This window comes from Lactuca saligna, chromosome 4 (genome assembly GCF_052625555.1).
Source record: "Lactuca saligna cultivar CGN05327 chromosome 4, ASM5262555v1, whole genome shotgun sequence".
In the NCBI taxonomy this organism is placed as follows: Eukaryota; Viridiplantae; Streptophyta; class Magnoliopsida; order Asterales; family Asteraceae; genus Lactuca; species Lactuca saligna.
In genome coordinates, this window is record NC_136420.1 from 336,494,112 (window position 1) to 336,510,115 (window position 16,004).

At 32.0% G+C, this 16,004-nt stretch overlaps 2 protein-coding genes across 6 annotated transcripts; one reads left to right on the forward strand and one right to left on the reverse strand.

Moving 5' to 3' along the window:
• Positions 1-201: 201 nt before the first annotated feature.
• Positions 202-4,583, forward strand: LOC145044200 (SAGA-associated factor 29 homolog A-like). Of its 4 annotated transcripts, XM_078993053.1 has the most exons (11): positions 202-333; positions 403-446; positions 2,007-2,180; positions 2,567-2,660; positions 2,759-2,835; positions 3,252-3,361; positions 3,442-3,527; positions 3,670-3,723; positions 3,832-3,982; positions 4,098-4,111; positions 4,199-4,583. In XM_078993053.1, exons 3-11 carry the CDS (start codon positions 2,063-2,065, stop codon positions 4,299-4,301), a joined length of 807 nt encoding a protein of 268 aa, XP_078849179.1. In that variant the 5' UTR covers positions 202-333; positions 403-446; positions 2,007-2,062; the 3' UTR covers positions 4,302-4,583. The 4 variants fall into 4 exon arrangements, with proteins under 4 accessions (XP_078849179.1, XP_078849180.1, XP_078849181.1 ...); XM_078993054.1 differs by having other exon boundaries at positions 276-446; XM_078993055.1 differs by lacking the exon at positions 403-446 and having other exon boundaries at positions 315-333.
• Positions 4,584-11,248: 6,665 nt separating this feature from the next.
• LOC145044201 (S-adenosyl-L-methionine-dependent methyltransferases superfamily protein) lies at positions 11,249-14,424 on the reverse strand. 2 transcript variants are annotated; one of them, XM_078993057.1, is made up of 8 exons: positions 14,323-14,424; positions 13,892-14,228; positions 13,640-13,804; positions 13,380-13,562; positions 12,708-13,302; positions 12,518-12,630; positions 12,213-12,433; positions 11,249-11,780 (listed from the first exon to the last, which is right to left on the reverse strand). In XM_078993057.1, exons 2-8 carry the CDS (start codon positions 14,138-14,140, stop codon positions 11,462-11,464), a joined length of 1,845 nt encoding a protein of 614 aa, XP_078849183.1. In that variant the 5' UTR covers positions 14,141-14,228; positions 14,323-14,424; the 3' UTR covers positions 11,249-11,461. The 2 variants fall into 2 exon arrangements, with proteins under 2 accessions (XP_078849183.1, XP_078849182.1); XM_078993056.1 differs by having other exon boundaries at positions 13,892-14,424.
• Positions 14,425-16,004: the final 1,580 nt, after the last annotated feature.

Below are 16,004 nucleotides of genomic sequence, written 5' to 3' on the forward strand. Positions count from 1 at the left end.
ACTCTTAAGAGAGTTAATAAAAAAATTCTGAAATTTTTCATGAAGACGTTATTAAACAATTTAAGATAAAATAATTGGCAAGATTAATTTTATAACACAGTTTTTAAAATTGTGACGGATATTAAAATGATATTTTGTTACAAGTCCCCTCTTATTTTAATTTTAATGAATAAATACAATTAAACACCGATAATCTCACATTCTTTACCAAAAACCCATTCCAAGTTATGAGGAAAAGGGGAATTATGAAGTAAATTCGTTTGGAAAAGGGATTTGGGTTTTTGTGTCTTCTCTGACTCTCGTCTCCCTCCCCCGCGAAACGTCTCAATTTCTGTAAGTCGTCGTCATCTTTTTCGAAGAAAGAATTCTTTCCACTAATATCCACTTGCATTTCTTCGAAAGGTTGAAGAATTGTTCACGAAAGCAGATGATTCTATCTACGACACGTGAGCGTGCTGTACTCTTCCTATATATATATTTATGTGTATTTGCACATCCACATCCTTAAACTTACTGATCGTATACTTGTTTCCGACGGATTAATGTTTTATATCAGGAGGATCAATTATATGCAATAGGCATGTTGATCATGTGATTTGTTTACGATAATGTCATTATCAATGAAATTACTATGTATTACTATCCTGAGTTTGTTGCTTGATTTAGGGTTGTTTTTTGTTGAAGAGAATGTGAAAAGTAATGCTTTTATTATATGATTGGACATAAATTAGGGTTTCAGCTTATGGATATAAATGAAGTTAGGGTTCTTATTTGCTCTTATTGATGTTGCTACTTCTAATGACTTTAAAGCACTATAGGAAATTTTGATACTTTCCCGTTTTAGTTATGACCATGACTTGATGGCTTGATGATTATTACGACCCTCACAAAATTACTTCTAATGAGGATTAATTTCACAATAAACCATCAATCTGTTGTCCCAAAATTATTTTACTACATGAACTTTAATGTTTAGTTTCTGTATAAACATACACACATATCTATCAATTAAAGTTGCCTTCTTTTTCATTTCTGTTAATGGAGTGATCAACTCTTTATTGGCATTATAAATTTTCAAATAAAAGAGCTATTTTCTTTTTTATTTCTGTCCATGAACTTCGAAAGGCCTTATCTTAGATTTTTATATGAGTATACAGAAAGATACACATTTTGAAATCCCAAGTAATGTTGCTGTAGTGACTTGTACTAATATAAAGCTGTACATAGGTCTGCATTTAGACTTTAGCTTGAGGCTAGTTTGAAATGTGTTCTCAAGAGAAAATATATTTATTTTTAATACATTTACAATGATTATTGTTAGTTAAAGAATTCTAGTTTGAATCAAAACAAAACAAACTTTTTGAGATTAAAAAACCAACTTGTTCAAATTCAAAACTATGATAAGCAAATTCAGGACAGCAATCGTATTTGCCTATTTGCTTGTTGTAGCTTATGTAACCATTTTTTATATTTATTTTATTTTGAAAAATGTTACAACAATCTTTATATAACTTGAACCTTCCTTTTTCCCACAAACTAAAATTTGGTCATCATTACAAAATATTGATATATTATTTTGGTTTAGATTGTTATCTTATTGCCACTATAAAAGATGTTATAAACATTTATTGATGATCTAATTATCCAATCAAGGTAGCATGCAAAAGCAAATAACATCATAAGTATTTACCTTTAGGTGTGAGTAGATTTTAAATATCACAAGACACTTATGCCACGAGGTTAAAGAGTTGTATAAATTCCATGATTTATGTTATTTCTCTCAATGTTTTTTAATAGTTGACTCTTTTATGATGACTTCAATCGTGCTAACTGAAATGGGCCAAAAATGTTTAATTGGGCCCAAATTTTATTTTCCAACTATTATTATAACAACTCTCTTTCCGTTTTCACTGTAATCCCTCAGAATCTAAAATTCCCCCTTTTACTATGATTCGATCAAATAAGTTAGCTTTTCATAACCATCAATTTTTTCAAACACAATTTAGGATCTTGAAAGGAAAGGGATCAGTGATTTGTTGAAGTTGGAGGAGAAATACCAAAAATGTCCTCACCAGATGTTGCAGGAATGTTAGATCAATCAAAGGAGCTTGATCGTTTAAGGAAAGACCAAGAGGAAATACTAATTGAGATCAACAAGCTTCACAAAAAGCTACAATCAAGTGAGTCTCACTCTCACTCTCATGTTTTATATTCTTATTCTTGTTGGTGTATTCTGTGAGGGAATTCAAGATTTTGGGGGAAATAAAATCATTCTTCATTTCTAATTGGGTTCTCTAGGGTTTTTTTTTTTGATATCTAATCAATGATCAGATAGTTTACTTTAACGATGTTGTATGAATTTACCCAAAATATTTACTATTCGATTTTGAGGTGTTAAGAAATTATTAAGTTTCCTAATCTAGGGGAACGCTTAAATTAGGTTTTGAAATTCAATTCTTTAGATGTCTTATAAATAAGACATCTAAAGCAAACTTGCATATCATATGGGTTAAACAATTAATTTAGCACTAATTTCTGTTGTTGATGAAATAATATAATTATGCAGCTCCTGAGGTGGTTGAGAAGCCTGGTGATAATTCACTTTCAAGGCTTAAGATGCTTTACATTCAAGCAAAAGAACTTTCAGAAAGTGAAGTGGCGTACGTCTGTTTCATTTCTCTAAATTACAATCAATCTCTCTCTTTTTTTTTTTTTTTTTTTTTTTTTTTTTTAATTTTCTATGTATTATTATGTGCAGTGTTTCGACTCAGTTGTTAGTTCAGTTGGATGCTCTGATACCTTCTGGCCCCCCTGGGCAACAAAGAAGAAGGATGGGTGGGTTTATAATCCTTATTGCCTTTTTAAGCTGAAGTTAATTGCAATAAAATATTAATGTACTTTGATTGATTTGTTTATTATAGCATCTTTTTACTTTCATTTCTTCCATTTTTTTACTTTGAAAAATCTAACCCAATTAGGTGAATGTCATCCAGATACCAAGCATTTTTCATTGCTTTAATTGTATAGATTTTCAAAGTATAATGTCATTCAGTAGATTTCTCAAAGTTAATCTTCTGATAAGAAAAAAAAAAAATTGAAAGTAGGATGCTAGAATAAACAAATAAATGAAAAGACATTGGTATTTATTGCATTTAGCTGATTTGGTTATATTATTTATTATATCTGATAATGCAAGAATAAAGAAATAAACGTTGCTTTATTTTTAATTTTTGAAAATTATTATATTGCAGAAGGCAATGAACAAAAGAAGAAAAGACTGAAAGCTGATCCAGATGTCCCAAGGCTTTCTCCTTCTCTTCGTAATCACCTTGAACACCTTGCAAGCTTGAAGGGGGAACAAGTATTATGCCCAAAAAATACTAATTTATTTCTTTTTAAAAGAATTTTTTTTTTCTGAAAGTCAAATGGAACTTTTGCCAGGTGGCTGCTAGGGTCACACAAGAGGATGCTGACAAGGATGAGTGGTTTATCGTTAAAGTAATTCACTTTGATAGGGAAACAAGAGAGTAAGCACACTTTTAACTGTATGCAATGTTTATAATTCATTGTAGGTTATCTTATTTACGTTGAAAGACTTGAGGACATATTTGTCATTTCATTTTATATTTTGCTTTTTTATTTATTTGATTAGTTGCTTTATTTATGCAGATTTGAAGTTCTTGATGAAGAACCAGGTGATGATGAAGAACCAGCTGGTCAGAGGTATATATATTTGATGAAGAACATGGCTTGAATTTGTTTTACTTTTAAAAATAATAATACTCCTATTCCTATACTTGAATTTTGGAATTAAAAATTTACAATTATCAGGAAGTACAAACTTCCTATGTCACATATTATACCATTCCCTAAGAGAAACGATCCATCCACCGCTCAAGACTTTCCACCTGGCAAACACGTATTGGCTGTTTACCCTGGAACCACCGCGCTTTACAAAGCAACTGTCGTCAATACCCGCAAGGTATTATTATTATTATTATTATTTATTTTTTTATATATATATATTTTTTATGCCGATAACAACATTTATGCCTTGTTGTTTGTGGGTGCAACTGCAATGTGAAAACCTACAACAGAGGAAAACAGACGAGTAAGTTTTAGATTTTATTATTATTATTATCCTTACTTGGTATAAAAAAATGATTAAAATATTGGTGGGTTTTTTTTTAATTGGTAGTTATGTTTTGGAGTTTGATGATGATGAGGAAGATGGATCTTTGCCTCAGAGGCATGTGCCCTTTCATAAGGTTGTTACTCTTCCTGAAGGCCATCGCCAATGAGAGTGTGATTATCAACACATAAAACTTCTCATCATGAACCTACTTTAAGGTTAAAATTCAACTTTTTTTTTTCTCTTCTTTCTGGTGTGTTTTGTAATATAAGTATTTATCGGGGGTTATTTGGATTTTTTTAGTTGGCAAGTTAGAGTGAAATAGCGTGTATGTAAAGTGAGAAACTCATCAATCAATCTAGACATTACTAGGCCCCATTTGGTACACAAAATATAATTACTGTGTTTGGCTGGTTGCATTGGATTTGAAACTTGAAACACACTTTCTTTATGTTTTTATTTTTTATTTATCAAAGTAAAAAAAATGCCTAAGTTTGTATTAGGTTTGGTTGTTGGGTTAGTGGTCCAGTTTTGGTCATTTAGTACGTATGCGGATCTTCTTTTTCTGATTATGCATTTCACATGCTCTTTTTGGTGGATTAGAACACAACGTTGCCATACTAAACTATAAAACCAAATCGAATGGAATAAGTTTGTTGGGTGTGTTTCCAATTCCAAATAAAGTGCTTAATGACTACAAACAAAATCCGTTGAAACTCTACTTTAGTGCACATCACATGCTTCCACTTGAAAAGAAAATTCAAGACCAACCATTTTGTGTTTTATGAATTATGATGACAAAACAAATCCAACAATATCTTCATTCTATTTTAACATGTTATACAAGTTTACCATTTTGTCATTGTACTATACATGATATACAAGTCTAACTTAATAAAATTAGATGTCAATGATACACTACACATTATTTCCATAGATATGAAATATGTTAGAGATACATTAAACTCAAAACCTAGTTGCTTAAATTTTTATCTAAATCATTCTTTACTCAAATCCCAAAGATGTACAACCTCTAATGAATATCCATCCCATTTTAATGCGGTCAAGAACTTTCTTATATGGTCACCTATAAATGAGTTGTCTCTTATGAATGATCAAATGAAAAATTATTGTGACACCAAGTTCCAAATATATACTTCTTTTGTGGTTATGGCATTCAAAACTCAAAATATAGAGTTTTCGGTGGCTACAACGTGGTAGTGATAGCACCACGACGTGACGACACCTAATGAAACACTCCTTTCATTTTGGACACCATTACGTGACATGCTGTTGGCCACGACGTGGTGGCAGCCAGTATGCAAAACCCTAATTTTTCGGGCTTGGGTCCTATTTAAGGGATTTGATGGTTACAGTTTGCTCACCCTTGGCCTCCATCACCTCTCTTTCGACCTAAACAAACCCTAGCCTCTATCTTTGAGTTATTGAAGCTTTTTTTTGTGGTTTTTGGTGATATTGAAGGAGAAGAAGGTGTCCTTTGAGCAAAGATCCAACAAGTAAGTTCCCATACCACCTTATTGCATACATTTTGGACCATTGTAAGTCCTTAGGTTCTTATCTTTTGAGTGGATGGATTCCATAAAGTTGGCAACTTTATGGATCCTTGAAGTCCCTTTGAGGCCTAGTGTTCCAGATTTGAATTTTGGTAGAGTTTTGGTTCCGTGCATGAGGTTTTGACCTTATTTTCACCATTTTGAACTAATTAGAATTCAAGACATGTATTGGACATGCATGTCCATAAAGAAACAATTTTTATGAAGCTTATGGATGTTAGGAAGCCTTTTGGAAGAGATAAGTGTGTGACTTAATGGATTAAGGGCTTAATCCATTAAACTGATCTAGAATAGTTCCCACAACGTGGCAACATGCTTACTACATCATGGTAATGGGGTTTCTCACGACTGTTTTATCGAGAGACTGCCACTTCGTGGTAGGTGCTTGGCCACGATGTGGTGGCCGGCTGAGTTGACTTTTTGACTAAATTAACTTTTAGTCAACTTGAGGGGTTTTGGGCTATAGAATGGGAATTGGTCTCTGTTTGTTGTATAGGTGACTCGTAGTACCAGTTCTGTATTTGTGTGAGCTGTGTTGGTTATCTACTAGTTTGCAAGGTGAGTTTTCTCACTATACTTTGTATTATAATATGTATCCTTATGTGTAGGATGTGTTATGATATAATGATTTATATATCCTTATGGATAGGATGATTTATGTTGTAGTGTTCTGTTAGGCAGGTAGTTTTTATGATTAGCTTTGCTTGCTTATTATTGTTATGTGTATATGTCGACATGTTGTGGTTGGGTTGAGGTGGTCCTGTTGTGTGCAGCAGGCCAAGATACTTGGGTGGTCCAGATATAATGTAAGCCTTGTAAGGCGGTCTAGTCAGACTGAAGGCCCAAGGAGACCGGTCCAAATGTATTGTAGGCCTTGCAAGGCGGTCTAGTCAGACTGAAGGCTAGTGTTTGTGCATGCTTTGTATTTATATTGTTGTGTGAGGTAGTTTAGGGAACACACTAAGCTTTGACTTACAATTGTGGTTTAAATGTTTCAGGTACTTTAGATGATCGGGGGAAGGCGAATGTATGATTGTACACATCATCCAGTTGTTGTCATTGTTTTGATTTGAGCTTTACATGACTATTGTGGCTTAACAACAGGTTCTTGATTTGAGCTTTACAGATTCAATAGGACGGTAATCATGGGATTTCTACTCATGTTTTAAGTAATTGTCGAAAGAAAGGTGCTCATTGGTGGAGATTTTGAGACCTATATTTGTAAAATTTCACCTCCATTAAGCAATTACTTAGTTTTTCTACACTGTAAATTTTCATAATACAACATGAAGACACTATAGAGAAATTGGTTAGTTCAGAAGATAGGATCCGCCAGTTGGAATCCAACTTTCTCACAAGCAACATGTTTCTTTTGTTGGTAAAAGAGTATGAAAATATTCTAGAACTGCTGTTAAGATATATTTTATTTTGGATTCTCATTTATATTTAGTTTTTCTATGTATTAAGTGGTTTATAATTATACAATTTGTGATTTTGCATTTACGAAAAAGTATAAGAATTTGAAAATGAAAATACCAATTTAGAAAAGAACTTGAATGTGAAAAGGTAAGGATCACTCTATAATTTTTAGTTTACTTTCTTTTTATTCTCTTATGAAGTTCTCGTGCTATTAGACAATGCATCATAATATTTTCCTTGAACCATTTATGAAGGGTTGAATACATGAAAGATACAATGTTCCAGTTTCAAACTTCTTTGTATGAATAACATTTAGCCTTAATTTTTCAAAGTACATTGATGTTATTGAAGTAAAGGAAAGTAAGACGCATTGATAAATGATTGGAAGTATGATGTGATTTCTTTGGAGTTATTTTGATTAAATAGTTTTAAATACAAAATAATTTTACGTTTATGAAGAATTCAAACACAGTCAACATGGTTTCAAAAAGCAAAGTTTGATGCATGGGATGTGACTTCATGATCAAAGAATGGGATAATATGTACTTTTGAGAATATTGGTCCTGGTTTCAAAAAGCAAAGTTTGATGCATGAGATGTGATTTCATGATCAAAGAATGGGATAATATGTACTTTTGAGGATATTGGTCTAGACATTTTTAGACAATTTATTGAAAATTATACTTTAATATGCATTTTTTAGAAAAAGAAAACGAAGAAGATGAAAAAGCTGCAACATTTTTAAGAGGATATACAATATAAAGGTAATAAGATATTAAGATTATATATGTAATTTCAAATATAAATTATGCGAAACGACTAAAATAGTGAAATGCCATTAATATGGATGTTTTAGTAATTTGTTTTTTTTTAATAAAGATATTGTCATCTATTAAAATAGTTCATTCCTGAAATCATAATTTTGACATTTTTTTAACTATATATTTTTTTTAAAATACCAACCGTGGTTTTCACGGGTTATAACCTACTCAAGAATAAACAGTACCAATGCAAATAATAATAATAATAATAATAATAATAATAATAATAATAATAATAATAACCATCTACAATCTATGTGAGTCTAATTACACTTCGAACAAGTCAAAGCTATATTAAACAATAAAATGTATGTTTGAAATCAACATCGGTTATCGTTTCAAATTAAATGTGTTTGAACAACAAAAATTGCAAAAAATACCAATTCAAAGTTACAATGTAAATAAAGTACTCCAAAACATAATGATTGCTTCTTAGATAGTGCTTAAAATGGAATTTGAGGACACTAGAGTCGTTATAATACATGTGACGAAAAATCTCAACAGAAAGAAGATGAAAACATTTATATTTTGGAGGAGAACACGGAGTCAAGGAGAAAGATATTTGTTCGTGTTATCGTATGGAAGGAACTATTTATTTGAATAAATAAATTTTAGATTTTTTGATTTTTAATGAGGTTTTTTTTTTTTTTTTTCCCGGAAAATGACTTAAAGATGTAATAAAGTTTCAGAAATGTATAAAAAACACCTTTCAAGTTTGAATCTTATAAAAAAACTCATCAAACTATACCATTTACACACATGACCATTGAAGTTACGCATTTGTTCAAAATCCACATTTTGATCACCGTCATTAGTAGGTTTATGCAATTTTACCCGGTTAACTTTGTTTTTAAGGAAAAAAGTAAATAGCCTGGAATTTAAGCAATCTGAGAATTATTACGTAGAATATATGTGTGCTCGAGAGTTGGCCAAATAAAGATATGAACATTCCTGTGATTGGCGAGTTTAGAACGTGAAACTACATAAGTCTCTACTTAAATGAAGTCAATAAAAAAGAAAAATATAAAAAAAAGAAAACTATTGCAAGTTCAGATCAAGTCGAGTTGTATAAGTAAAAAAAATATTTAAAGTTTTTACAATTATACACGGCGATATTTTTATACCTTGATACTAATACTTTCTAAAATATTTTTTTTCAATATATGACACCAAACTATTATTTAAAAAGATCATCTTTTTTTTATATCGGTCTTTACCAACTTTATTGTTGAATAACATTCAAATAAGCGATTCACATTAGAAGTTTGAAACATAAAATAAAAAAGAAATAAAAAAAATAATAATAATAAAAAAAAATTATTGTAAAAGCATGAAACAATTAAAAAGTGAAAAAAATCACTGTTAACATTCAATATCGATACCTTTGGGGAACACGCGGTTCATTGTAGAGAGCTCCCTGGTTTCAAGTATAGATATGATGTGGTTCGAGATGTTCTCTTTGATGCTTGTTGGCGTGCTGGTATATCTGTGAAGAAAGAAGCGCCAATGAACTTTTTGACGGACCCGCAAGATGGCAGGTCCACACTTAGACCAGCTGACATTTTGGTCTTTGGATGGATAGGAGGGAAGCATGCGTGCGTGGATCTTACTGGTGTCTCTCCTCTCGTTGGTTTGGGGAGCGGAGGTTTCGCAGCTAGGCATGCCGCTTTGAAATTTGTTGCGTGCAAAGTGGTAAAGCACGAGAATGTATGTAGAGAAAATCAACATGTGTTTGTTCCTTTTGCATTCGATACATTTGGTTTTCTCGCACCAGAGGCGGTGGAGCTCCTTAATAGAGTCCTACGGGTCATGCATTCTAATGTCATATCTCCTAGATCCACAAATGTTGTTTTCAAAAGAATTGGTTTTGCCATCCAGAAAGGGCTAGCGGCGCAACTTGTTGCCCGTTTGCCTTCAATCAATATGTATTGAACTCACAATTAGTTAATTTAATTTATATTGATCAATATTATATCGATAAAATTTTGTCCATTGACAATTAACAATCTTAGAAGTTAGATTTTTTAGAAAAAATAAATTATGAAACAATATTTAAAAAAAAAAGAAAAAAAGAAAAGGCAAATCTACCCTAATAAATAAAGATAATTTTGCCAAATGTCAACTTCTTATTGAATTTGACACATGTAATTTTCTTAGAATTTTTAGTTTTATTTTTTTTTCCACTTATCATTTATATATATATTTTTCATTTTTATTCAACTTCCACCTATTAAATGTCACCTCATAACAATTAATGTGAATTAATGTATATAGTAAACCTTCTATTTGTGAATTTTTATTTCTATTTAATGAATTCAATTTGTGAATTTATATTAACTAATATTAGTATAGAATAAATAACACAATTTACATAAATGATCATTGTGGTTTATTCTATTTATTTCGAAAATTTATTTTAAAAAGTACTTAATTTTTATACATTCATATTCAACATAATTTTTTAAACATGATAATATTTTTTTATTAGTATAGATTGAATTACGCATTCATCATTTCATTTATATTTATTTCAAAATTGTACTTTAGAAAATACTTAATATCTACACCTTATATTTAACTTTTTAAATCAACCCGTGTAATACACGGGTTTCACACCTAGTGTAATTAATAGTGAACGAAAGTGTGAATTTTGAATCACCAATCCATCATTAAGGTCTTTCATGACAATGGAATTTGGAAATAGAATTTCCTTATATAGTACTATTTCATGCCAATGGAATATGGATTCCCAACTTTGTGTGTTTGAATTGTAAAACGCCTATTCTTAATTCATGTTTTGTTTTAATTTAATTTGTGTTGAGCTATAGATTATACCCTAAACATTTATTGGGCTAGTAAGATATGGGATATGGGTTTTAGAAATCTGTTGTATAAGCATATTTTTTGCCAAGGTGGTTCATTTAATTTTTATAAGGGAGGTCACATATTTTTGTTCTATATAACTTTTTATTTCTTAACAAAACAAAAAAAAAACAAAAAAAAAAAAAAATGGGTCAAGTCATGCTAATATACAACCTCGCCACTGCCTGCGAAACAGCGAAGGCTTATCTTTGCACTTCATCTCCTCTTCAGTTTCCCGTTTGGGTCTCGATGTTCCATCAATACGCATATAGAAAAAATGTAATTTTTTTTAAGGGTTAGTCTAATGTAATTGGTTGAATCGTAGCAAAAAAGCACATTATAGAGATAGAATCTAATGGTGTGCATCAAACCGTGTCATACAATTTTACCATTTTCCTATCGTACTATACATGATATACAAGTGAACTTAATAAAATTAAATGTTAAAGATACACTAAACAAGATTTCCATAGATAAGAAAAATGTTGAGATACATTAAGAAAAATTAAACTAAAAAACTAGTTACTTAAATTTTTTTTTATCTAATTCCTTCTTTACTCAAATCCCAATGATTTACAACCAAAATTTTCAACATATATCCAATCACATCATCTCCCTAAATTCAATTTAAACATTCTTAAAAGAAATCCATTTTTATAAAATTTCATCATCATCATCTCCCCATAGTTGTTTTCTGGCAATTACAACGCGCTCATCGTTTAAAGAAAGAGGATCTATTTTTGGTTCAACCTCTAATGAATATCCATCCCATTTTAAAGCTGTCAAGAACTTTCTTATATGGTCAACTATAGATGATTTGTCTCTTATGATCACAAACCCTTCTGGCCTTAACATTCGATCCATTTCAATTAATAAATCTTCAACACTACAACCTCGATCTTGAATTTCTGAAAAAACTCTCCATGCATGAAGTAGGTCATAAGTTCTTGGATATGTTGAAAAAGATTCACACCTGCAACACCCATTATTCTAATTTTAACAAATTTGTCATCTTTATCTTCAAAAGGTTAATGGGTCAACCTGGATAGACCCACTTTGACCCATTAGTCAACCCACCCATTTGTATGTGGATACATTGAAAAAGATTCACATATGCAACACCCATTATTCTAATTTTAACAAATTTGTCATCTTTATCTGAAAAAGATTAATGGGTATGTTTAAAAAAGAAATGGGTCAATTCGGATCGACGACCCGTTTTAACTTTAGTGAAAATACTCATTTTGACCCATTAGTCAACCCACCCATTTGGATGTGGATATGTTGAAAAAGATTCACACATGAAACACCCATTATTAAAATTTCAACATCTTTATCATCAAAGGGTTAATGGGTATGAAAAAAAGAGAAGATTTTGAGGGAGTTAAATGTAAAAAGTGCATACCAATCATGAACTGTTCCAATTAATCCTCTGTCATAAACAATTTTCAACCTTGAAGACATATTTACAGGAGCAACATTCATCACCCAAACATCTTTCTCCTTAAGAGCAGCAGCAAATCCACCAAGATTTGAGTTCATATCCATCACATTTCTAATGGAATTTTTCTGTATCACAGATCTCATCTGCTTCCAATACTCCATCACTCTATGATGCCATGTATCCTGCATCATATAACATAATTACTTCATAAACCAATTATCAACAAAAAAAAGTTTACTTCTTTTTCATTTATTTTAGATACTTACACTGTCTTCTTGAAACTGATCAACACTAACACCAATTTCATCAAGGCGAGGTGGTGGGCCCATAAGCCTACTTGGCCATGGTTCAAGCCCACTCCCTTTTCCTTTATGCATCTCTATATTACAAAAAAAAAATGCATCCAAAATGTGAATTTGTATTCAAAGAAACAATGTTATAATAAAGTGAGCTTACTTGTAGAGTATTGGGTGATGCATGCCTTCATATGCACATTCCAACTCATATCTGGATCATTATCCGAGCTGCATAGAGGAGGATTGGTTCCTAATGGTCTTTTAAGGTAACAGCTATTACTTAAAGATTTGGCCCAAATAACAGTTTGATCTCTTCTTGAAACAACTCTCCAACACATTCTTCTTAATAGATCATGCATAGAATTCCAAATCCTTCTATTTTCAGGATCATGTGCGTATGCTTCAGGTGAAGAGTACACAAAATAGCCTCCTGGTCTAAGTAATCTGTCCAATTCCAGGAGTAGAATTCCATCTCTTTGAAGCCAATCAATCCTACAACGTGAACAATGAGCCATTTCAAATGATCTACTTGGGTATGGAAGTCTTTTGGTACCCAAGACTCCTAATGTTGATGGAATCCCACGTTCAAGTGCAAATTGGATTTGATTTTGATGTACATCATTTGGTGCTAAAGACATGGCTATGATTCCTAGGGGTAAAAGATAAGCTCCAAAACTTGCTACCCCACATCCCACATCAAGAACAGTTCGGATGTTTCCTCCATTATTGAGCTTGTCACCAGGAAACTTGAGCATCTATACAATGAATCATGATTATGCAAGTTAAAGGATGCCCTAATTTGACAAAAAAGACATTGATAAAGGTGACCTACAGATGCAATGGAAGCTATGTACTTATCAGCACCAGAATGAAAATGAGTTCCTCCGCCAGGAAACCTGATTTTTTCTCCCATCACTATCATCCAATTTTGATCGGATTTCTCCTGCGCAAGATGTGTATGGGGTATGTTTGCCTTCCAAACCTCATCTCTACTTTCCGGCCACCTGATTGGGATCTGGAATTATAACGCTAATCACATTGAACGCTTTGGAGATCTGAACTGGAAGGAAACAGAGAACAATCATTACTAACCTTGTATCCAGATGGAGGCGGAATTAGACAATTGTATCGTCGTTCTGCAGGCGGACAATGTCGTTCATAATGCTCCATTAGAGTCAAATTAAGCTTCAACTTCAATTGGTAGATAAGATGTCTATCCAAACAAGGTATCAACTCCGAGTGTCGAGTATCACAAACCTTCAAACCAAACGAACAAGAAATCAATGTTAATCAAATCAATGTACTGATTCTAGAAATCTATAACAATCCTTATAAACAACTTACAGGTAAGCTTTTGGGAACCTCGGGGTTTAGTTCTTGATCTTCAAACAATTCATCGAAATAATCACGTTTAGGTCGAAAACTTCCGGTGATCGGATCCGTACCTTCGTCCAAACTAATAACTTCTTCCGTTCCAGGAGCAAATGTCGAACCATTGTACAAACAAATCAATCCGAGCACTGCAATTAGTCCTAGCAAAACATGCTTCAATAATCTTTTCCGGCGAATGAGTTCGCTAACAGTTGACTTCATTTTCCTGTTAGATACAGGACAACCGTTGGTTCACTCCCGGAGCTATGATTTCAGCTTGCTTTTACGATGAAAACCCTAGCTGTAAATCCTTTTTTTTTTCCAAAGAACCAAGCAAGGAATCTATTAGTTCGCTGTGGGTGCTGCTTAAAATCTAAATTATTTATGGCAAGTTGCAAACATACACGCTTATAAAATTCGAAATATCTCACTGGCTGTGGGTGTGTATGTGGGAGAGAGTGACAGACGCCGGCGTTGGAAGTCGGACAGCCAATGTCCGCCGCTGATGTGTGATCTAGTTTGGAATATGTAAGAAAAAGGTTTTGGACTTTTCTTTTCATATTTACAGTTACCACCCCTAATTGTTTGAGAAAACTAACTTTCATTCCCTTTAATATGTTGATTATACAAATTCTGATTGATAATTTAGGGGTGGTAAATTGATATGGATCTTTTTAAAATTTATGGATATTGTTTAAAAAGGTTTTCGATTTACATGGAATATCTAAAATCGACATTTTTTTTTTTGGAAAATGACTCTTTAGGGTAATTAACTTTTGCGATCGTACTCATTTTGTCCCATTTTTTTTTGTATTCAATATACCATCGAACTTGTTGTTTGCGTTCACCAAAACCCTTTTGACCGGCTTTTGACCTGTGATAGCCGGTCAAAGGGTTATGGTGAACACAAACAACAAGTTCGAGTACATTTACATTTCCAATCAAATGATTTATCGTATCATGGATTCTAAACAAGTCTATAAACAAGTGGAATCACAAATGCTGTGATTTTTTAGTTTACTTAGCTTTAAGATCGAATTCATGTGATAAGATACAACATCAATATGTACAATATCATGCTGCTTTTGTAGATACATCACCATAATATACCTTGAGATAAACGTTGGTTTCGTCTTTACTTAAATTATAAGGGTCAAACTGGCTGTCTTTTTGTTCATAATCTTCTATACAGTGCTACGTATGTGTTTTATCTTATTCAAATTCTTATATTTAAAGATTACGATATTATGTATCGAACTATGTTAATGATTTGTTATGAAAAAAATAGAGAAGATGATCTAAGAGACCACTTCAACAAGTTTCACAGTATATGAATCCCATTTGGTGGTTGATAAAGACACAAAACGATCAAAAGGGGAATGCTTATATTCTCTATAAGCTACAAGAATCCAAACCTAGGTTTATATTTTGTTTCTCATGCTTTCTTTACTTTTGAGTTTTCTTTGTTGTGATCTTATTATTGATCTATAAAGGGCACTAGAAGATCATGACAATTCAATCTTCCAATGAAGGCTTTTGCACATTATGCCAACAATCATTTGTTCGTGTGTAACCATCAGTAGACCATTATTTTATTGTTTTGTTCCTAACGATCTCATCAATTTAATTATATTTTGTTGGATCAATGATTGTGCTACTCATACAAACACAGTTAAGGAACATAGGGAGGATAAAAGGAAGAAATATTAAAGTAGTGCAGATATAGAACCAACCAGAAAAGTATTATCCAACAACTTCTCTTCACAGATGGTGATGGTCACATAGAGACTAACATTTATGTGAAGATGTTTTTTTACTTGCTCATTCATGATGCACAAATGTAAACTACATAACTTTGGATCGTCCAAAAGCTTCTCCTTCCAAAAGTTGAAGTTATAAAATCTAAATTGTATGTGTATGTGTTTTTTTTCATATTTGACAAACTATATATAATATAATGTTATTGACCATGTTTTTTAAAATTGTCTGGGTTGTGTGCAGAACATCCTTTTCATGTCCAAAACTAAAGATTCTGATATAAAACTTACTGAATTCGGTCTTTCAAACTTCATCAAGCCAGGTGAAG

What these genes read in the sequence shown, in the direction of transcription:
- LOC145044200 (XM_078993053.1), top strand. Translation starts at nt 2,063, where the DNA reads ATGTCCTCACCAGATGTTGCAGGAATGTTAGATCAATCAAAGGAGCTT. An exon ending in GCAACAAAGAAGAAGGATGG is followed by an intron (nt 2,836 to 3,251) that starts GTGGGTTTATAA and finishes ATTATATTGCAG; the next exon opens with AAGGCAATGAACAAAAGAAG. An exon ending in CAAGCTTGAAGGGGGAACAA is followed by an intron (nt 3,362 to 3,441) that starts GTATTATGCCCA and finishes AACTTTTGCCAG; the next exon opens with GTGGCTGCTAGGGTCACACA.
- LOC145044201 (XM_078993057.1), bottom strand. Translation starts at nt 14,140, where the DNA reads ATGAAGTCAACTGTTAGCGAACTCATTCGCCGGAAAAGATTATTGAAG. An exon ending in CGCCTCCATCTGGATACAAG is followed by an intron (nt 13,563 to 13,639) that starts GTTAGTAATGAT and finishes TTATAATTCCAG; the next exon opens with ATCCCAATCAGGTGGCCGGA. An exon ending in CATCACCCAATACTCTACAA is followed by an intron (nt 12,631 to 12,707) that starts GTAAGCTCACTT and finishes TTTGTAATATAG; the next exon opens with AGATGCATAAAGGAAAAGGG.